At 38.6% G+C, this 22,780-nt stretch overlaps 1 protein-coding gene across 4 annotated transcripts; it reads left to right on the top strand.

Annotated features, from left to right (window-relative positions):
• Positions 1 to 3,104: 3,104 nt before the first annotated feature.
• Positions 3,105 to 22,731, top strand: ANKRD46 (ankyrin repeat domain 46). 4 transcript variants are annotated; one of them, XM_039706242.1, is made up of 4 exons: positions 3,105 to 3,118; positions 15,664 to 16,006; positions 17,331 to 17,489; positions 21,585 to 22,731. In XM_039706242.1, the coding sequence occupies exons 2-4, from the start codon at positions 15,696 to 15,698 to the stop codon at positions 21,799 to 21,801; spliced, it is 687 nt and encodes a 228-aa protein (XP_039562176.1). In that variant the 5' UTR covers positions 3,105 to 3,118; positions 15,664 to 15,695; the 3' UTR covers positions 21,802 to 22,731. The 4 variants fall into 4 exon arrangements, with proteins under 4 accessions (XP_039562176.1, XP_039562175.1, XP_039562174.1 ...); XM_039706241.1 differs by having other exon boundaries at positions 3,117 to 3,380; XM_039706240.1 differs by lacking the exon at positions 3,105 to 3,118 and adding an exon at positions 4,379 to 4,402.
• The last annotated feature ends 49 nt before the right edge of the window (positions 22,732 to 22,780 follow it).

Genomic DNA, 22,780 nt, shown 5'->3' with positions numbered 1-22,780 from the left:
TGTGCATACAGGAGTTATACATACCTGCATGCACCTGCTGATATATTTTACAGACTTGCACTTAGATTCCACACTGGGATTGTTTGTGCATTTGTTTTTTTCCCTCTGGTTGGGAATCATACCCATTTGGAAAATCTGACATGCATGTTTTCATACACAGACATTCCCATCACACAAAAGATGCAGCTCCAAGTTGATTTGCAGATATTAATTTCTGCAAATGAACTTGGAGCTGCATCTTTTATGTGATGGTAATGTGATTACTGATAGTTCCTGAACAGCTAAATAACTAAAAGATGTTGCTCTTTCAAGTAATTTGTTGAATGAAAGGGAATAACATAAAGTGAATTTAAAAAAATACCTCTACCTACAGCATTTGATTGGCTGAAGAAAAATGCTTCTAAAAGAAAAATATTTCTAAAAACTCAATCTGAATTCAGAAAAAATATGATGCTGCAGTACCTCCAGAAACCATCACTAACTGCTCTTCAATTAGCAAATCGATTAAACTGTGTGGTGGGGTCTCTTGCCCCTTTCTTCAAAATGCTCTGTACTTGTTACTGCTGGAGATGAGATTCTAGGTTAGGTGTGGCCTTCAGTATTCACAAATAATTTGCAAATGATATTAAGAGAGACAACATCTTGTGGCTAGAATTGCACCTACACTGGAGACTGAAGGATGTGGTTTAGTGGCTTTGCTGTGGCGAAGCTTTAGCAAGGACTAAGTTCCGTGGCACTCGGGGCTTGAGGCCATTGGTCTGACCTGAACATATATGAAATATTTTTTTGTGAGAAGAACAGCCTTGGACAGGGCAACAGAAAATCACTGAGCATATCAGCTGTGCCTGGTTGCTGATACAAAACTCAGTGAGCTGAAAAACTTAAAGCTGATAATTAGACTAGAGCTGTTAAAGCAAGTCCCAGTATGCTCCTGTGTTTAACAGTGACAGCATGGAATGGTATATGTCATTTATACAGCAGATTTGAAGTGGTTTATGGCTTCATACACCAAGCTGTGTTTTTAGAGAATCAATATCAAATCTTAAACCATACTTAACTAGCTTCTAAATGCTGTGATCACAATGTCCTTAAGGATTTCCTCTGTTATTTCTCTACTTTTTTTGAGATGCTTGAAAAAATGTAGTAAAAGTTTATCTTTTGTACATTCTTATTTGAAAAAGCATTGAGTTGGGTCTTTATAATTTTGGCATTAGCATCCTCAAGAGTGTTATAAACCTTTGCTCTGAGTTGGAGAAAAGTTTAACTGATGCTGTTGAAAGACACTGAAAACTTACTGCTGGTTCATGAGAAGAAAAACATAACTTTTATTTTGTTTCTGATCCTGTAGGAGTACATGACACTACTAGCTTAGCTTAACAGCCTGAAAGCTCTTGTCTGATTACACAATCTAGTGCAGCAGTAAGATTTAGGAGGAAAATGAAGAAGCATAGCTGGCCTTTGCAGATAGTGAGGCTGTCTTGTAGAAGTGCCTGCACCTAGGCAATTCTGCTGTTATGTGTCATTTTAGAAATCTTGCAACAGGCATGAAATAACTTCTACAGAGATAATGTATGCAAAACCTGGTTCCAGCTTCCTAATGTCTTGATGCTAGTTACTGCAGCATGGTTACCATAGCTTCATGATGGACACTTTTATTAGATTTTCAGGACACTTACTTTACAAACAAATATCAAGATAAATCAGTGCCATAAATTTTCCTAATACAACAGAAAACTGCAGGTACAGGCAATAGAATAGTATAATTTGCCTGCTTATACCTGCCAGATGATATGGTATTCATAAACTTCAGACAGTACTGGGTACTCTTTAGGAAAAATAGAGTTGAAAGGTAGCATTTATGCAGTTGTTATGGTTAAAGAATGTGTGATTAACAGCAGTCAACCTAATTCAGGCTTATTCAGCAGTTAAAGTACCTACACATATGTCCTTGTGGTCACTATAATGCCAAACAACATCGACGTTGGCACATCTGGGACTGCTGTTCAATCCACACACACAGTACATTGTAATAAGCCTTAGAGCAGAAGCAACTGTTCTTGTGTCCTATTCCAGCAGGAAAAAAATAACTCTGTTCTCTCTGAAATATCCCAAAGAGATCAGCCTGAACTGTATTCTGTGAGATTTTCTAGCTTGTTTGTATCTACCTATAATTACTGAAATGCATATGCTCCTCTAACTGTTTATTTTATTTGTTCCACTGCATGTACAAATTTGTATCTCAAATTTTTCCTTGTATCTCAAGGAAAAGATTTTTAGTTAGGCCAAATGAAGATGACTGTGCATTTGAGAAAATAAGAGAAGAGGACCTTAATAATTTATTTTAGATAGTGTCTTTCAAAATGAATTGTCTGAAAATAATAAACCCATAGTTGAAGTCTTGAATTATAAAGAAACTAAACAAACAAAAACCCCAAAACCAAAAACCAAACAAACAACAAAAACCCAAACCAAAACAAACAAACAAACAAAAAAAAACCACAAACCAACCAAAAACCTTCATTGTCATTCCTTCCTTGTGCATTGTTCTTTAGAATTTTTACAAATCTAGTTACTAGTGAGAATGGGTGCTGAGACTATGCTTTTTTGTTTTGTTTTCCGTTTCCCCAGACACTGTTCAAGCAGAAAGGGGAGGGTTGAACAGGCTATTGCCACCTAGGCATTGTTTGGGAAAGGCGTGCATTTCCTCTGATCCTTCCAAGCAGACCAGACTGTTGTGGTTTGCTTACTGCCCTGCTGAGGTATCATCCATCCAAAAAAAAGGCTACACTAATATTTTGGGTGAAATAAAATAATTTTAGCTCCCACTCTTTCTCCCCTCTCACCCCCACTTCCATTCACATATTCTCAGAGAACCTTGGTGCTGAGATGAGGCAGGGACAGAGGCATTGTAGCACTGTACTTTTGCCTTAATTTTTAGCTTGCTGATTTTTGTGGTGTTATAGGCATAGCACACACAACAGCGCCAAAATCGCAGAATCACAGAATCAGGTTTGGAAAAGACCAAAGGCTGGAAAAGACCTCTGAGATCGAGTCCAACCTCTGCTGGAACACCTCCCCATCAACTACCCCATGGTAAGGCGCCGAGAGCCCCGCGCAGGTACGGCCGGAGCGGGGCCGGGACCGCGGGGCCGGGGCGGCGGGGAGGCCGGGCAGGGCACGGTGCAGGGCAGGGCGCTGTCACCCCGACAGGCCTGTGCCGGGCCTGGGGAGGGACCCGGGGACGGGCCCTGGGAGAGCCCGGCCCGGCAGCCGGAGAGCTGGAGCGCTGTGATGCCGTTTGGTGGGAGAGGAGCGGGAGCAGTGCCAGCCCTCAGGGGAGGGGAGGGGGACGGGGCGCGGCCGCTGCTGACAGGGCCTTGGTAAGTGAGCGGCTCTGAACGTGCTTTCTAGGGGTAAACAAGATGAGTGGAACTGAAATACATCTTTTAACCTGTCTTTGATGAAGTAATTACTGTTTTTATTGGAAATGGAATAGTTCCCTTTTTAATTTTTTAGACCACACTAAAGCTGCTGCTCGCGTTTATTGTGGTGAAAAGGTAGGGACAACACCTGAATTGTAGACAGGATAGGGAAGTAACTAGAAACAAACTATGGTGAGTAATATTGAATCGAAAATCCATCAAATCTGAGTATCACAGGGTATAAAATTAGTTCTTTGAAGATCAGTCTTAAGACCAGTCTTACTAAATAGTTAATAGAGGTCTTGATGTAGCAATTAAAACTTTACTGTCTTAATTTGATAGCGATGGGGAGTTGGGAGGCACTGACAGTATGGAAGAGGGTTATAGTACTACACAGAAAGAATTGGGTGATCCTGAGAACTAGGGTATGAAATAAGTTAAATAACAATTTAAAGACTGAGGGTTTAGAGTTGTAACCTTGCAAGCAAAAGATTTGTAGAAGAAATTCCTACCAGTTGAAAGCAATGCAAAACCAAAGAATGTTAGGTTGTTACAAGATATTGAATTGCAGAAAAAGTAAATGCTTACTACAGTGTTCCAGTTAAAGGAGTTACTGTTATCCATGAGCAGAACTCTAGAAATCTTTGTATAATGGTAATCATTCTCAGCAAAAAAACTGGAACAGAAACAGGAAGCTCTGTCGAGGTCAAGTAGGGAAATTGAAAGTCTATTGGAAGGGCATTTGGCTTTTTTTAATTTTGCAGAATAATTGTAATTTTGCTTTCTGTTTAATCATGAAGGTAAACACCATGGGGGAAATAAATTGAGCTAAAGGATCATGTTAATACATGAATAATGTAACGTAGGTTTTAAGATTAATAATGCATGAAAATTTCTAACCATCAGAGAGCACTGATATTCAGGACCAGCCTTCAAAAAGATCAAGGAAGAGCAGAAACTGAACACTTACTAGATGGAAGGTGACTGGTTTGCAAAAATAATATTTTTGTTTGCTGCAGCAGAAGCCTAAGCTTGGTGTTACCTGTAGACTATAGATCAGTTTTTTCTTTTTTGCTTGTTTTTGAAATAGGTTATTAGCAAAAACTTGTTAAATTGTTTTTTAGAAGAAAAATATTTATAGTAATGTTTGCTATCTGAATAGTAGAGTTGATGACCATCAGGAAATGACAATGGCTAATTGCAGGCTTTTTTGTGTTGAAGAAAAGGTGTGATGTGATGAGTAAGCCGAGTTAAAGGTTGAAGTGTAGTATGTGCATCTGCTGTCTTCTTACCAGAGCAGTGTGAGTTTGCCTCTGCAAGAGGGGACTCTAAAATTCAGTTCTGATCTGTAATCAGTGACACATTTCCTCTCTGCAGGTTTTGGTTTCCTTTAGTTAAAGTTGTCTTAATCAGCAAGAGCGAGGGATTTGAAACAATGCTTTAAGGTAATTGTGTTATCTCACCTCACATTCTTTTGAACTTAATGTTTGAGCACATGTGGCCTTGAAGCCTTCGTGGCCCTGAGCCATCTGCAGCTCAGGACCTGGGGTACTTGGTTGTCCAACGAGTGAACCACTACTAGAGGCCCTTCTAGGGATTTGGGTATGCTGGAATTTTGAGGGCTGCCACTCTTTTCTTTTGGTCAGTCTGTCAGTTAATATCTCCCCACGTGATCTCAAGTTGTGGATATTGCACTTCCAGATAGATCAGTTAATAAGCACACAAGATATTTTAGAAGGCATTGGTTTAGACATGTTATGTGAAACCCATGATCCCTGAAGCATTTGAGCTTTCTGGAGAGACCATCCAAAGAATGCTGTTAGAGTAGGCAACAGGCCTGACTTGAGTGCATGGGCTTGCTCCACCAAATTCCCAATGTGAGTTTTTATTGTGTTTGTAAGTCAAGAGCACAGTTTTATTGTGGTTTGCTGTGCTGTTTAAAGATGATACTTACTAAACATGTGGAAAAAAAGGTTTTATCTTTTGTAGTCCTGTGGGAAATGGATTTGTAGAGAGTCCCCCACTACAGCATTGTCTGTACTTACAGGACTTAGATTCTGGCTTTCATTCATGTATCAGCACCACTTTTCCAAGTGGCATTTTTTCTTTTACTTTTTCAATAAAATTTCAATTGGCTGAGTGGAACAGAGTTGCTTAAAGACCAGTTTTGTCAGTCAGCAAATTTCTGACATCAGCTGAATTTTATAATATAAACTCAAAGGCATAAATCCTGTAATGCTCATTATGATATTCTTCAGCATGCTCAAGACCTCTTAGGGTGTGCTAGAGTGTCTGCTGAGTGACCAGCAGTAGTGGATGGTGACAGAAAAAGGGCAGCAGGACATTTCAGGAATGGCTTGGGGTGTATGGGCTTCCCATGGATGGTGTAAAATGCTTGTGTGTCTCCTTCAGCTCAGAGTTTTTTATCCACAGAAGAGAATGCCTGTCTGTGTTACGGGTTAGTACCTTAGGGGCTGGTTCTCTCTGAGAATGGGTACATCTTCAGAGTTTTGCTACCTCCAAGACTCATCAGCTTTTACTCAGGGTTACTGAGTAGGGTTGTAGACGCAGGTGATGTGGATCTGCAGGAAGCATTAAAACAAAAGTACCATACTAGAGGCTTTTGAGGAGAGTGGATGTGTGTAGCATCAAAGACATTTCTTACATGCAGAAGTGGTTGGGTTGAAAAATTATAAAGAAGGCAAAAAGAAATTGCCAAAAAAGGAAGGAGGCAGAAAGGTGGCACAGGAGCTTCAGTGTACATAAAGTAAGATGATGTCTTGGGTAAAATAATTTAAACTATGCTCACATGGTGGTGAACTCGAGACTGGCAGCCACCAATCAAGAGAAAGTGCTCGGAGTTACCACTGAATGTTCCCTGGAAACCTAAGCTCAGTGTGCTGTGGCAGCCAGAGAGCCAGGAAAATGGTGACTGTCCTGAGAGAGATAGTGAGAAGAAGACAGAGAGCACCATTTTGCTGCTGCAGCTGGTGCACCCACATCTGGGGTAGTTTGTGTGGTTCCAGTCTCTGCATTGGAAGGACACAGTGGGATAGGGGAGGGCAACTGAAAGGAACCAGGGGATCAGCTTCCTTAAGAGGAAAGCTCGGGCATGACCAGGGTTATGCAATGAAGGCAGTGAGTAAAGTGAGAGTTGTTCATCCAGTGCTGAGGCACTGGAATGGGAATTGCATGCTGGGGCTGTTGGGAGGTAGTTTCAGGTGGACACAAGGAAGGATGACAGGGGCACTGTGGTGGCAGCGTGAGCAGATTCAGGAATGAGTCAGAAAATGGACAAGAGGTCTGTTGAAGGGCTGCTAAAAGAGCTGCTCAGGGAGGTCCACAATGTACTGTGGTGGCTGCTGGGTGTGTGTGGAGAACGGACTGCAGGAAGCAGCCAGGTTCATGTGCTCTCCCAGTGGAGGATCTCTGATGGCTGCTCTTGAAAGCAGAGCACTGGGGAGCCAGATCAGCCTGATCCAGGACACCAGTTTTAGTCAGCTTGTGATCAGTAAGACTGGAATAATTTTACTTCTTCTGAATTTGCTCATACAGCCTAGAAAAGGCAGTGAGCAACAAGGTGATAGTGTTTGCCAGGATATGGGTTGTAAAGAGAGGGTCAGCTATGAAAAGCTGCAGAAGAGCCCTGTAAAACTGAGTAACTGGATAGTGCAACATACTGGCACATGAGTTCAGTCTAAGTAGAGGGATTCAGATAGCATAAAGAGAATCCTAACTTCCCATTACTTCTCAGTAATGAGCAGTATCTTGTAGTTTTTATGAATGATTCCATGAAAACATAACAACAGTGTTAAGCAGCAGTAAGAAAGGTAGAAAAACCAGTGAATATTACTGAGAAACAAGTAAAGAACAAAGCAAAGGATTTTGTCATGACACTTGTTAATCCATGGTTCACCCCAAACATCTTGATTGGGTCACCCCTGCTCTGTCTGCTCACAAAACAGAGTAAAAGTGAGTGAGGTTCAGAGAAGCAAAACAAGAATGGTCACAGACACAGGCCCCCTTCCAAATGAAGAATGATCAAGAAAGCTGGACTTCAAAATTCACCCTGGAAAGGGATGTCTGAGGAGGCTGTGATGAAGGCCTGTAGGATCTTGAGTGGCAGGAAAAGAACAGGCAGAGGTGCACAGTCTGTTCTTCCCACAGGAGAGCTGGGGGTCTAGGGAAGCTACCAAGACCCTGATTCAGCAAGACCAAAAGATGTTGTTCTTTGTAAGAACTGAGTTGGAGAGCTTACCAGAGTATGTTGGTGGGTATTAGAAGTATTTGTGTTGAAGAGGAGAAAGAGCAGATTCAGAGGTGGAGGTGGAGCCAAATGTGTAAAAACCCCATCCATTTTGAATAGAAAAAGCAATATTATATATGCTTGTCCTATTCTGTGTTCTTTCTGGCCTCTGCTTTTTGCCACCATTTCAAAAATTATACTAGGTCTAAAAGGACCTTTGTTGTGATCTGCTGTGGCTACTTTTATGTTGGCTCTTTAGTCACAAAAATAATAATTGACGTGGACTTTTGAAGTTTCTCTTCATCCTTCCTCAAATGGAGCTTGTCAAACCCCTTTAAAGAAACATGGTATTGCTGTTCATGGTGTTGCTGACTAGATACGGGGTTTCATGCTGAGTATTGATTGAGTCTTTTACAGATGAGATATTGGTAGAAGATATTGATACTAACGGTAGAAGTTCCCCCTCAATATGTGGTGTCTTGTTTTCAGGCTCAGCAGGATAAATTGATGCAATTGGTAAACATCAATTGAGCTACCTCACTCTCAGGTTCTTTTCAATCATCTTTCATTGGATTTTTGGTCGATTCCAGCCCCTGTGCAGATCAGGAGCTTGAGGCTGACCTCTCTGATTCTCCTCAGACTTGCCTGTTGTCCTGGGAATGCTGAGGCTGCTGGTTTACTCCCTTCAGTCCCTTTAGTCTGAAGTTGGGCAGTCACTAGTACTACTACATGTTTGCCTACATGGAGAAATTTTTTGAGTCTAAGCATGGTGAAGCAACTATTTATGCAAAAGTAGTGTCACTATGTGTATACTAGTTAGACATACAACCTTAATAGTGTTACCATTTTATCTTGTCACATAATGTGATCCACTGTGACACAGTTAAGTTTTTTAACTCATGCTGTGTTGATAGATATTTAAAATATTTGAAAGAGTAAATTTATCAGTTTACTATTTGTCTTTGATTTTGATAAACTTGTTTAGTGATTTACTGTGTGAACATGAAAATTCTGAACAGAAATATGGGTATCCAGCACTTGTAGTAAGAGTTGGGTGTTTGACAGTGTTAGTTGTCTTATCATTGGTACATTGATATAAATACATTGTTGGTATAAAATAAGGAACTTCAATGAACAAGTAGAGCAAGATATTTTTTAAGTCAAGCATACAGTTTTATATAAATGACTCACAAATTTAGGAGACATCTGCTTTTAAAAGTGACTTGGTTCTGTTTACTAGCCCCTAAGCCAGATTTGATGTTGCACACTAAGGCTATGTCATCAAGGTTATGCATGACTAAGGACATGTAAGGTATTATATCCATTTTAAGGAAAAAAGTAAGAAAGTATGAACTGTATAACAAGTAATTTGGTGACAGGTTCTTAGTTTGCTTTATTGCTTTTATTAAGTTCTGATTTCTGATGATTCCTCCTGGACACCGAAAATTTTTCCCCATTTTAGTAAATATGTCATCTCTGACTTACTGTTTGTCTAGGTAAGGACTGGGCTTTTTCTGTGAGGGTGTGGGGGTGTTTTGGATTTAGTTTTGTTAAGAAACAGGCATAAATACATACTTTTTAAAATAAGATACCTTTGGTTTCAGAACTCAAGCAACATCCCTGAGTCCTCATTTCACTAACAGAGGATCAAAGATAAAATGAGAATGCTGTTTATACTGCAAAGAAGTATCAGGTTGGATTTCAGAATCCTTTTAATAAAGTTTTATAAAATCTTATTTTCAGGCCTTGCATAATTTCTTTCCCAGGAAAATAGGAAACACCACAAATGTAGAAAAAGTGGTCTGTGTGGGTCAAGGCTTACACACCACACCAGTACCTAAAGGGGACCTACAAGAAAGGTGGAGAGCAGCTTTTTACAAGGACATGAAATGATAGACAACTGGGAATGGCTTTAAACTGACAGAGGGGAGGCTTAGATTGGATATAAGGATGAAATTCTTTCCTGTGAGGGTCAAGAAGAACTGGAACAAGTTGCCTAGAGAAGCCATGGATGCCCCATCCCTGGAAGTGTTCAAAGCCAAGCTGGATGGGGCTTTGAGCAGCCCGGTCTAGTGGTGTCTGAGGTGTCCCTGTCCATGGCAAGGGGTCGGAGCAGACGACCTGTTAAGGTCTCTCCCCCCTCGAAGCATTCTGTGATTGTTTGTCCCTCGGTCGGACGGAATTGAGCAGTCCACGCGGTGGCAGTGTCCATCCAGGCTGCAGCGCTGCTCCTGCCTCGGCAGCCTGCGGCCAGCCGGACTCATCCCTCGCCAGTGGCTTTTCCAGAAGACTGCTCCGAGCCTGCAGCAAATTGAAACACAAACACTAATTAGGAGTGGGACAAATTCTCGCTACTCTGTTAGCCGCAATGATCAGAGAAGTACTGCAGCTATATACTGGTTTAATTGAGCCAATTGTGGGGAATTAAAGTTACACATTATTTTAAAATAAATCTGTAAATTGCCTTTTTTCCTAAATAGTTATTGTACAGAAGATGAAAGCAACGTTCAAAAATACTTAGCTGTATATTTGATAGTAGCTAAATGTGTTCAAACATGTAATGCAACTGAATTACCAGTAAGTTTAGCAAGGATAAAATGTTTGTGAATCTGCTTGTTAATAAAGGCATTTTATTAACAGGAATGATCTCTTTAACAGGCATTTTATTAAAGGAATGATATCTTTCTTATTTTTCCCTTGTTTTGTGTACCTAAGTACACAAAGCTTTTACTATTTTGTCTGGGGAAGCATCCTGCAACCCTTGATTGGCATTTGAGGCCTTGTATATTTTTTATCTTGCAGTGTTGACAATACTGGGCAATAATGAGCAAAGCTCCATGTTTCCCAGTGCCGTCATCTGCTGATCCATAAGAGCAGCAATAGCTGTTAAAGCTTTTTCATACAGCACTTTGTAGCCTGTACTTGTAAAGCCCTTTGTATTTGCAGTGCCCCAGAGTTTCTACTTACAGGATGGTCCTGACATCAAGAGATCATTACCTGGAAGTCTCATGTCTGCATAAGGGAATGGGAATGATTGGAAACAAATGGCATAAATAATGTTATTCTGTTGGCACCTACCCATGTGGCTGACTAGGGACATGAGAGGGCATGTAGGTGTTATAAACCTGCTGTGATACCTCAGATCCAGGAATTGCTGAAAAAATAGCTAAAGTTAGAAAAGGAAAATCTGCAAAATATAGCCATGTGTAAAATAGGCATCATGCTGTGCTTAATCTGAGGTGCTGCTTTTAGCAGCAGTTCCATATTGGTGGAGCCATAAAACTGTTCCAGTTGTACTGAAAAGGTAAAGATTCCTAATAGAAAATAAGTGGATTTTGATGAACATACTGGGTTTTTTTCCTAAATGAAAATGAGTTGATCACATAATTTTTAGTAAATATAATACTCAGTTAAATGACTTCTCAGTAATTTACACATAAATACATGTGTGTATGAAAACTTAGCAAGGAATTTCTTCCTCAGCATTTTAAGCAAAGTACTGGAATGTTTTTCATTCACTTAAATAATGAAGAGGAAGAGCTCTGCAAGCCACTGCCACTGAAGTGCTCTCAAAGTGCATTACAGAAAGAGGATGCTGCTTACCACAAGGGAGTTGACAAATGCAAATTTTCTGAGGAATGCGTATCGTATGTTTGCTGGCATAGGAGGTTACTATTTCCTGGATTTGTTTTAGTTTCCATTTTTGGTGGTGGCAGTTTCCCTGGTGGTAATCTTACTGATGCCTAGGTCCTAGATGTCAGAGTTTTATTAATACTGAGAAGTCTCGAGGATGGAGTGATCTGATATTGTTCTGTGGTACTGATGTGTTGTTTTAAAATGGGGGCAGTTAGTTCACTTTTCCTGAATGTAGTGGGGAAAACTGTAGTTTTGCAGAACTGGTATGTCCTAGGGAGCACTGACTGGTGATTAGTCCCAATTTGGCAGGTGCATTAATACTTTTGTAGTGGAGGCGTGGGTCCCATGAGTGATGGGGTTTCTCATGTGGAGCTGTTCTCTCCTGTTCCTGGGGCTATTTGGTAGCTGTTGAACTTAAGGAAAAAGCAGAGACCACAGCATATATTTACTATAAAATAAAACTGTGCACAGTTAACAGAAATTTTAGGACTAGTTTAAGAAGTGACAGAACTTGCATTTAGCTCTGTGGTTTGAATTTTTCAAGATCACTCCTGGCTTCTGTAGATGAGAATGTGTCCTGCAACAGATCAGTGTGTGACAATGAGTTACCATTGTACTCATAGTGAGAGACAACTGACTCCTAGTAAATAAATAATTTTTTTACAGAATTACTTAATATAAGTGATTCCTTTTGAAAACAAAACAGCTTGGTTAAATTTTCTTATCCTGTACTACATGTGTCATGGAAGAGGCTTACAGCATAATTTCTAAAGTTATTAATTAAGAAGTACATAGTGTTGAGGCTAAATAAATGCATAAATCTGGAGAAAATATATTCTTATATTATGCCTTTCTAATGGGAAGCTTTCTAGCTTGGGAGGATGTCTTTGAATTTACCTTTTTTCACAAAACAAATTTTCTGTCAAAGTACCAAATTATTAAAAACAACTCTTTTTGTTAAACAAAAATATTATTTAATAGATACATTTTCAGTAGATAGTGATGCATTTTTACAAGCAGTCATTTACCTCTGGTTTTAAACATTAGATTTATTTAAGTAGTAGTAGTAAATTTTTAGGATGTTAAGGATGGTCATTTTGCAGTATTTTGTGTCTTGTTACTATTGCAAGTCTATTTGTCCTAATTGGTGCTTATGAAATCAGTCCTTGCTGGTAGGATACCAGCTTATGGGCAGGGTCAGAGTCGTTACCTGATTCACCTTTCAGAAGCAATTTAAATTGAATGGCTAATGCTGTTTTGTTTCTAAATTTTGCTCCTAAGTCTGTTGTATTAGATAGTCATTGCAATAATAAGCTTTTTGATACTGTGGGCAGAAATGTAACCACCATTTGTTTAATGAAAAATACCGAATTATTTTTATTTGTGATTTTTTATGAGTTTTCTTGCACAGGAAATTTTGCTAGGTTGGGTTAATTTTGAGGAAAGAACATGCTGTTTGGGGACTGACATTTTAAAGATGGTGCATAGTTCAGCTTTGTGTGCAGCTTGTATTTGGCATAGGTTAGCTAGCCATATGTGAAATAGAATTGTGTTAGTAGAAAAAATCTTTTTAATCACAAAGATAAATCAAACCAGATGGTCCAGATTTTTTTTCCTTGTGAATGCATTTGCTTAGTCCACAATCTTCAAGTATTGGGAAGAAGGATTTGCCTCATCTTTGTCTTTCTTACTGTGAAATTCTGAGGTTTTACTTTAGTCTTCTACACATGAGTGATCAGTTCTAGAAGATTTTAGTGATAATTAATTCTGAATCAGAATGACTTCCAGTTACACTTTCTGTTAACTGCTATTATTTGTGCTTCCTTTTCTGAGAAGATAAGGAGGTGACTTTTTTCCTAGGTATTATTAGCCAATGTTTCATCACAGTTGGGGAATTCTGTAAGGCTTTACCAGACATACATGTCTGGTATGAAAATACAGACTTTAGCTTATGTTTAACAGAGCATGCCATGCTGTTTCTCAAATAGCCTACGATTCTTCCAGTGTGATATTCTCTTGTTGATTTATATTAGGCCTTGTTTTATTAAGCAGGTTTAAACACTGAAGCATTACTTTACAAGCAAACCACTTTTTGTCAAGTGCGAGTAGGGGTTTGTGGTATTGATGTGCTGTTACTATGGCTGATAATTGGAGGTTTTAAAATGATTTATGATCTTGCTTTAGGGAAGATTTAGTGCAGAATATAAAGGTCACAATTGCATTGCAGAGAAACTGGGCCCATTATTTTTCTCAGTGAAGACTGGACGAGCAGAGTGGAAGAAAAATTCTGATATCATTCATGATTTGGGTGGAAAATGGGCAAGAAAATTGAAATTGCTGTCAGCTGGGAATCATAGTTTTGTAGCATCCAGGGGATTGTAACATATTCACTGAAAATTCAAGCAACTACATGTTCCTTTCTTTTTGTATAGGGTTATAAGGAGGCTGTCAGTGCCCTGCATGACTCCGGTCTTGCACTAAGTTTTATGGTGTATCAGTGAACCGGCCACTTGCTATTGGAGATGGTTGTGGAAAAGAGTTCTTGAGCCAGTGGTGTACTGTCACGTGCTTAAAAACATACTTGCAGCCTAGAGGAATGTACTCTGCTTAGAATCATTCCTTATACAGATACCAAGACATAGAATTTATTTCTATCTCTTTCTCTTCAGCATCCAATAAAGAAAAAAACGCTGTGCATTCCTGCACTGGAAAACTAGACAAGTGTTGATACACATAGCAGAATTTGTCCAGATAGGAAACACAGCCTAGTGAAGTTTAAATATGATTTATTAAACTCAACAGCCCCCAATGCTAGAGCTGTTATTCAGACCAGCATGTAAACATTCTGAAATTACTTCTGTAGGTACTTCGGTCTTGAATTTGATCTAAAACATGCGGGAAGAGCTATAAAATATAGACATTATGAACTCTCATAAAAGGAGAGGTTTTAAATTGAATTCTTTGGCTACTGGCCATGTTTCCATTCTCCTGGCTGAATGAGGGCACTGGTGTGGAAGGATACCTTATATAGATGAGAAAATTTAAATTTGTGTATAGCAGTTTTAATAAGAGATTCAGATAGTTAATCAGAACACTGCTACACCTTGAGCCCAGAACAGAACCCCTGGGCAAGTGAAAAATACTGTTTCAAGTGACGTTTCAGTTCACTTTCTATTCCAAGCTTATCTAGTAAAATCACATTTCCCTCCTATCACTTTAACTTTGTCATGTATCTAGTGAGATTTCTTCTAGAGGAATTTTACTTATTTATATGATTTTTTTTTCTTTTTTGCCACCTCTCTGAGGCAGTACAAAAAGAGGACTGTTGTCCAGTCTTCTAGACATTTTCATTGCTTCTTAAATTTGCCTCATGAACATTCTACCATTGTCTTGCTAAATCATTCTCTTTTTCCTTATTGTTTTCAAGTAATCTTTTCTGTGTCCTGTAAGCACACAGTGTCATCGTGATTTGACTTACCCTTAAAATATTCTTCTGCAAAACTGAAATCATAGTTCATCAAATATTCTATAGCAAGTAATCCATGGTGAAGCATTTATCTTCCTCTTTTATGTCCTGATACAGAAAAGGGCTTAATCCTTTATTTAGTATTAAGCCAGAGAAACTGCATTTGTATTTCTCCGTGTTGAGGTTCTACTCAAACTCCATGTCTGATTTTACCATTGTCTTCCTTGCACCCACTTCCAGTTTTCAGTGGGCAACTTCACCTAATACATTCAGTTTTCTGTGTTCTGTATTGCTGTTCTTGTTTGTTCTATAGTTTGTGTATCTCTGACACTGTAAAAATAATGTTCTCAAAGACTATTGAAAAATACATTTATTGCAGAATGAAGAAATTAGTATTTTTATGGAGCATTTTTAGCTGTACTGTAGTTTGTGCATTGAAGTTCAAAATCAGAGGGTGAAAATCCATTGGAGCAGCTTTGCTTACAGCTGGAAAAGTTGCAGTTAGTGTGACTATACCGGTGGACTGAATTGTTTAGTTTCCCCATTTATGAAAGGTTCTTCCTTTCTGTCCCAGTCTGTTGTGTTTTGCCCTTTTATATCAATACTCCTACAAGTGATTCCTTACTAGGTTGAAAACTAATCACCTGTCTGGCATCTGTGGCAGAGATCTGTGTTTTCTCTCCTAACAAAGCTTTGCTGCTCTTCCCAGAGGTGTGAGCTCTTTCCTTTTCACCAGAAGGGAATGCAGCACCCAATGTGTACGACAGGAAGATTTCAGAGTTGACCTAAAAGCTAGTTTGCATTCTTGTTTGGAGCCTGAGCAGTCTAGTGAACACTAGCATAGTGTTTATTTGCCTGGTTTCACCATCATTTCTTCACCCTTTTACTTGCAGATTGGTCACCTCCTCCTGAGAGAGTCAGAGCAATGTCCTACGTTTTTGTGAACGACTCCTCCCAGACAAACGTGCCGCTGCTGCAGGCTTGTATTGAGGGAGATTTTAACTATTCCAAACGACTCCTGGAGAGTGGCTTTGACCCAAACATTCGTGACAGCCGAGGCCGAACTGGCCTCCACCTGGCTGCAGCCAGAGGAAATGTAGACATCTGTCAGCTCTTGCATAAATTTGGTGCTGACCTGCTGGCCACTGATTACCAGGGTAACACAGCCCTGCACCTGTGTGGGCATGTCGATACCATCCAGTTCCTGGTTTCTAATGGACTTAAAATTGATATTTGGTAAGTCATTTTTTACAGTGCATATTTTATAATACATTAGTCTTCTGTCACCAGAGCCTTGCATATAAATCTGCTGTTGCTGAAATGCTGTATTTGGTGCAATTCTACTTTACAAAGATACCACTTAATTAAAAAAAAAAAAAAAAACAAAAACAAAAACACAAAAAAACCCACAAACAAACAAAAAAGGCAGCAAAACAGTAAGAGGGCACTTCTGCTAGTCTGTGCAACAAGCAAAGAAAATGTAAATAGCTGCTGCTGGTGTGAGCTGCTGTATCTAATTGTGCCTCATTGATGACATTGCTGCCCTGGTTTGGCCAGACAACCAGGTGTGGGTGGTTGGCACCAAAGAAAAAATCACATTGACTACTTTAAAAGAATTTCTCCACCCCATTTTCTATTGTGGTACTATATAAGACAAAGAAAATACAGTATATGTGTGTGTCAGTTCATTCCCATACTCTTCTGGTAACAATGCTTCCTTTCAGTGTTTTTGCCCTCCCTCAAAGTCTGTGACTCAGAATACTGTATATTCTTTCCTTCTGGCTTCCAGCAGCTGTCAGATGCCAGTGCTCAGATGGAAGCTCTCAAGCTGCAAAATAACTAGCTGTTTCATTCCTGTGCTGAATTACTTTGTTTGTGGAACTTTCTGCATATTCACAACGTGTGCAAAAGCCAGGAGTTATGTCAAAATCTTTGAGTTTTTAAATCTGTCCCTTTTTCACCTGTCCCTCATTAGTGTTTTCAACTCAGCAAAACTAGTTATTGGTAGACCAGATTATTTATGGGTTGTGGGTTGGGATTTTTTTCCCCTCATTTCAAACAGCTCTGGTGGAAATTCCTGGTCTAAAGGCAGCTCTGGACCTATTCAGTATTATTTTAATAGCAGCAGAGGGACCATCTGTATTTTATTTCATTTTTGCCTCATGTCCTAATACCCTCATGGAAAGGGAGCTATTAGGAGCCAGATTGCACAATTCTTTCTTGAAATTAAGCTTAAACTTGAACATTGTCATAAATCTACTGTTGGTTTTTGTTTTTTTTTTTTCTTTTGCTGTAACACCCAGAGATTCCAATTAGATTAGTCCTAAGAATTTGATTGTATTGGAGGGGGAAAAGAGTTGTGCAATTTCAAACCTAAATACACTGATTTTCCTGTATAACCAATTGTGCTGTAACTTGGATAGATTGGAATTTATTACTGTCTGATAAAACAGAAAATAGTTCTGAGGACTTACTAGATTGTAATATGTTATGCTGAGTTGACTTGTTACAAAATTTCTGTGTTAAAATTTTCTTATGTCTTTTTGTGGGCTTGTTTTAGCAACCACCAAGGTGCAACACCACTTGTTCTTGCCAAACGAAGGGGTGTGAATAAAGATGTGATTAGACTGCTGGAATCTTTAGAGGAGCAGGAGGTGAAAGGATTTAACAGAGGAGCTCACTCAAAGCTGGAGACAATGCAGACAGCTGAAAGCGAAAGGTATTTACCAAACAAAAACCATTACCAGGAGAAATAATGTTTATGGCTTTTAGATTTTTGGGATTGACTTGATTGTTTATTCCTCAAAACAGATAATATCAAATTTGACCTGACATTATCAAAGAAAATCAAAATTGAGTGTTAAATTTTGGAAAAATCTCTTTAAACAGATCCAATGTAAAAAAGAAAAAGGAACTTCTACTGAGATTTTAATTTTATGGTAAAATTAAAAAAAAAATAATTTTCCATTTGGAGTGCCAAACACAAATATTCTACCATCTACCACAAAGCCAAGTGGGAAATAGTGTGAAATGCAAAATGGCATAGTATCACAGGCTAACCTGACATGCTTTTGATAATTTTCTATGCAAAAAAAGGGGGTGGGAGACTTTTTATCCATCTTAACTTGAATAAAGGATTTTATATGGTGTAGTATCTAAAAATTCTATTGTTAGCAGTCCTGGAAAAGATGGAAAAAAAGAATTTTTTGGTGACTAATGAGATAGTTAATGCAGAATGAGGATTTCGAGAAAATTCCTGACCAATTCAGGGAAATTGTTGGGTTAGAGGGAAGTTAGTAATGAATTCCTAAAAGTCTGGTTCTGGGATGGAAGTTAGTAATGAATTCCTAAAAGTATGGTTCTGGGACTGTGCTTACTTAGAATTTTCTTAAATAAAAAAGCAAAAGCATGAGAAGTAGAGGCATGTTAGTGATACCAAGAAGTGAGATACAGGCAACCTTGAGGAAAATTGGGGTGGCAAAGACAAAACCTGGGGTTACAAGAGAGAGGAAATCAATAGTAATAAATTGTGATTCTGTAGCACAAAATGCAACTGTAATTACTGAAAACTATATGCCATAACATAAAAGTTTCTCAGTGGAAAACAAATATATAAGGAGAACAGGCTTGATGCATTAGTCAGTTCCAGGAGTTGTTTGTGCTATCCTGAAAAATGCAGTGAAGTCCTACAAACCATGAAACAAGACATTTTCACTACATAAAGAAAGCTGTCAGTCCTGTTGTATAAAGCAATGGTGACTTCTGCTCTCTAGTATGTCTTATTATGCTGTTTACCCTCTTCAAAAAAACTGTGGTTTTTTTGATATTGTCTAATGATGACCATGAACTATGACTACTGGACCATTATATCACAAAAGACAGGGAGTTTTGTCATATAACTGTTGCTTGGTTTATGTGAAAATGTAGACAGGCTGAACTGTAAACAGAAAAGAAGCTGTATAGATGGAGTGAGATCTAAGCTGAGATCAAGCTGAGAAAAGGTGAAACCAACAAAGCTGCAGAAATAACACCCAATACTCCCATGAAGTTCTTTCTTGTGCATCAGGTGACCTTACCTGTCAGAGAGACTGTTCTAAGCCTTGAAACAGAAAGTCAATTTTATTTTCAAATTTATGTGGTTGTACATTGTAAGAATTAGTGCATATTACCTTTCAGACTTCACTAACTTTCAGTAAAAGTTTCTTGACACACAGAAATGCACTTAGGCTGATTTTGTTTAAACATACAGACAAACAGCTCAGCCCCGTTTAAATTTTGGGTTTTGATTTGATGGTGTCCCTTTAACAAACATAACTTCCTTTCTGTTATTTGACCTTCATAAATGTTATATTGTTTGCTTTGGCCAGGAAGTCAGCAACTCTCCTTGGGGACAGGCACAGAGACATAAACAGTGCACTACCCAGCTTGTTTGGGAGCATGTTTAAAATGTCTGAAATACATTATTTTTAAAGTAACAAATAGCAGATGCCTACAGGAGCCAAAGCAAATGAGCTTGTGTGCTGTTTGCTTTGTAAATAAATAATGTCTTTTTACCAGTTGGCTTTTCAGACCTCCAGTTTCACTTATCCCTCTTTGTACTATTTTCACATTTTAGGGACACTTAATGTCTTCTGTCCTCTGCCCTCTGAACTCTTACATTATGAATGAGCCTATGGAGAAATAACACTCTTTCTAAAAACAGCCTCTGGCTTCAGTTTTCTGCTCCTTGTTACAGGCAGTTGCTGCTGCTCGGGCAGCAGAGGCCAGAGCTCATTTCCCAAGTCAAATTTGGTTTTGCTTGCTTTGCCCTCCCGCGGGTGAGGGGTGGCCCTGCTGGCAGGAGGCAGAGCTCCCTCTGTCCCTCTCTCACACAGACATCTGTCCTTCTGCACAGCCCAGCAGGACCTGTGGCTGTGCCACAAGCGTGTCTAAATGTGAACTCCCACCTGCTGCTGGACACAGAACATCTGTCTGAGCTGTGTGGCACAAACTCTTCTCTTGTTTGACATGTTGCTGCATTACCAGTTTTTATGCAGCTCTAATTTAAGAAAAAAATATATTGAATAACATTGGTTTTAACTGGGTCATAATATAAAATAGTAAAAATGTTCTCTCTGTACCCTTTTTAATGAGCAGGCATGTGACCTTTCCACTTAAATTGCATTGCACCTTTATTTAACCTCTCTGTGGTTATGTATTAACTAGTTAGTACTTACTGAGTAAGAAATTCTGCACAAAGGGCTGTCTTTTACTAAACCCTTTGTTTTGCTTGGGAAATCATAATAAGCAAGGAAGATTACTAAATCCTGCACCTGTGGGTAAGCTAAAATAGCTTTACAGCATGGTAAATATTTTAAAAAACAAAAATACAGGCTGTTTAATAGGCAGTTCCTGAAATCTTATGCACATGATGCTGCAATACTTGAGCAAGCTGTGGGAGTTCAGGCTAATTGTTCTTCAGTGATTATACTTCCTGAGAAAAAATACCATATGAATAGTGTGAAGTTTTCCCATGGTGTAATCTTAGAAGAGAGCTTTGTGAATGAGACTTTTCTGATAACCATCATTTTTCAATTTATTTCTGTCATGAAGAACAGCAGCTTTCCTACAATTAGTTGTGACTTGGAAATTACTTTTCCTTTATTTTTTAAACTTTTTATTATTAGTCTTGTAAGAAATATCTAGGAATATGGTAATGGAAAGCAGTTATAAGGGAGGAAAAGCTTTTTTTTTTTTTGCTTACATTCTGCTATAGACATCATTGAATATGTGTTTGATTCTACCATTTCCTTTCTGTGGTTGTCAGGGCCTGATCCTGTAAACACCCATGTATGTAATTTCACTCAAGTAATAAGCAGTAAGACTGTGCAGATTGCCAAAATTTTAAGTGAAGTCAGGCTATGCAAGGGCTTTCCTATTCTTCATGAGATTCTTCATAAGCAACAGATAGTTTCCTGTTACAATTGTGAAACCAGCAAAATTGGGAGAATTACATGAGAAGTGCAGGATTTTGAGACAACTTAGATCTTTCCTAATGGTGATCAATTGTCAAGAAGACTGCCTCTCTCAGATTTTATATTTGTTTTTCATTAAAAGTGAGAATTCCACTCCCTAATTTATTGTCTGACAATTTAAGGAGGCCTGATGGATTGGTAGTGGAATGCTAAAACATCAAAGCACTCACTAAACACCATATGGCAGAAAACAGCAGTGCCAACTTGCTCAGAAAGTTTCTGAATTTCTTGTTATCCAAAGTTATTGTTTTCTGTGATTTTTTTAATGCTTTTTTACAAGAGGCATGTAACAAAGATATCCAGGAGAGTAGTAAAGGTCACTGCAGAACCCAGCATCAATTAATATTCATTAAAGCTTCCATTTTATTAATCAGAGTTTATTTTTAGTCCTTATTTGTTTTATTAACAAATAATGTGTGCCCCTTGAGGTCTTAACTTATGCCTGAGGTCTTAACTTATGCCTGATTATATTTTACTAAGCCATATTTAGTAGGAATTGTGGAGACTGACCTTTGAAGGCCTCTGGGTAGCAGGCCTGAAAATTCAGTGCAGTTATACATACACAAATATCATTCTCTTTGCACAGGTTAATAAAATGTCCTTTCAGCTAAAATAAGTTTAGAATTAAAAGTGTTTTTCTGATGTGATTTGTCTTGATTTAGCAGAAGCAATGCTATAAATCAGTGGCGGGGGGTTTAATTTTTCATCTCGAATGTTTCAGATGCCCTTAGTGGGATTAGTGTCATCCTTACAGCTGCATTCTTTTACTCTGATGTATTTTTAACTTTAATCCTTTGTAGTGCAATGGAAAGCCATTCCCTTCTTAATCCAAACCTCCAGCAAGGTGAAGGAGTTCTTTCCAGTTTCCGCACAACATGGCAGGAGTTTGTGGAAGACCTGGGCTTCTGGAGGGTGCTGCTCCTCATCATTGTCATCGCTCTCCTGTCCCTTGGAATAGCTTATTATGTTAGTGGGGTGCTTCCTTTTGTAGAAAACCAGCCTGAACTGGTGCACTGAAGCAAATGCAAAGAAGTACAGTGTCCTTTTTCCTCTTCTAATCTAATCTTGTTTTGAGCTTGGAATTATTGGCTTGGTGCAGACAGTGGCAGCTGTATATACTGTTTGCCTTTAGTACTTACTATTAACTCCTTTGAAAGAGGGATTAATTAATTTCAAGTAAAACACTGATTTCTAAAGCATTCCTAAGATCCTCTGACTTACCTTGACTTGCAAGCAAGATGTGAAGATAGACCTCTCTGATAAAACATTGTGATTAGAAAAGGCTTTTCATTATGAATATTAAATTCCTGCATATGAAAAATATGTCCAAGTACAGAACCACATTTAGTTTATTTTTGCTATGAAGAGAGGTAAATCTATTGTTGGATTTTTTGTAAGTGCTTCAGTTGAAATAAAAATACTCTTAGAAGTCCCCCTCAAGAAGTCTCAATAATGTAATAACACTTTCTGATATATAGATGGTGATAAGCTGCGACTCCATAGTTATTTTAATGTCTCTCCATAGTTTCCTATCTCCTAGTTTACAAAAAGAATGAGAAATAGTTCGAGTTTTACTATGTCTTTGTTGTATAGATCACTCCTTTATTTATTAGGTTAATGTAATGTGTCTTCCCCAGATGAATTTAATATTGTTAATACCTGCCTGAAGTAAAATTTGTAGAATAAAACTGTTTGTTGTGCTTAGGAAGAGGACTTGGGCTGAAAATTTTGCATTTTTGTTGAAAAGTTGCTAAGCAAACTTTCTTTGTAAGGGTAATTAAAAAGTGATTTAGGTGTCTGCCATGTATATAATAATTCTGTAAGGTCATTGTGAAATATATCATGAAGGATAACCTTTTCGTCCTCCCGTAAGGATCAGACTGAACCATGTAATTGTGTTCTCATGTTTGTGGAGACAACTTGATGGAATAGTATTCCTTTCTAGAACTGTTTTCCATTTAACTTGTTTTCAGACAGAACTTACAGGCTTATGAAT

This window comes from Passer montanus, unplaced genomic scaffold (assembly GCF_014805655.1).
Source record: "Passer montanus isolate IOZ18808 unplaced genomic scaffold, ASM1480565v1 scaffold19, whole genome shotgun sequence".
NCBI classification, from domain to species: Eukaryota; Metazoa; Chordata; class Aves; order Passeriformes; family Passeridae; genus Passer; species Passer montanus.
The sequence above is the reverse complement of the archived record's forward strand: the minus strand, read 5'-3'. Positions and strand labels throughout refer to the sequence as shown.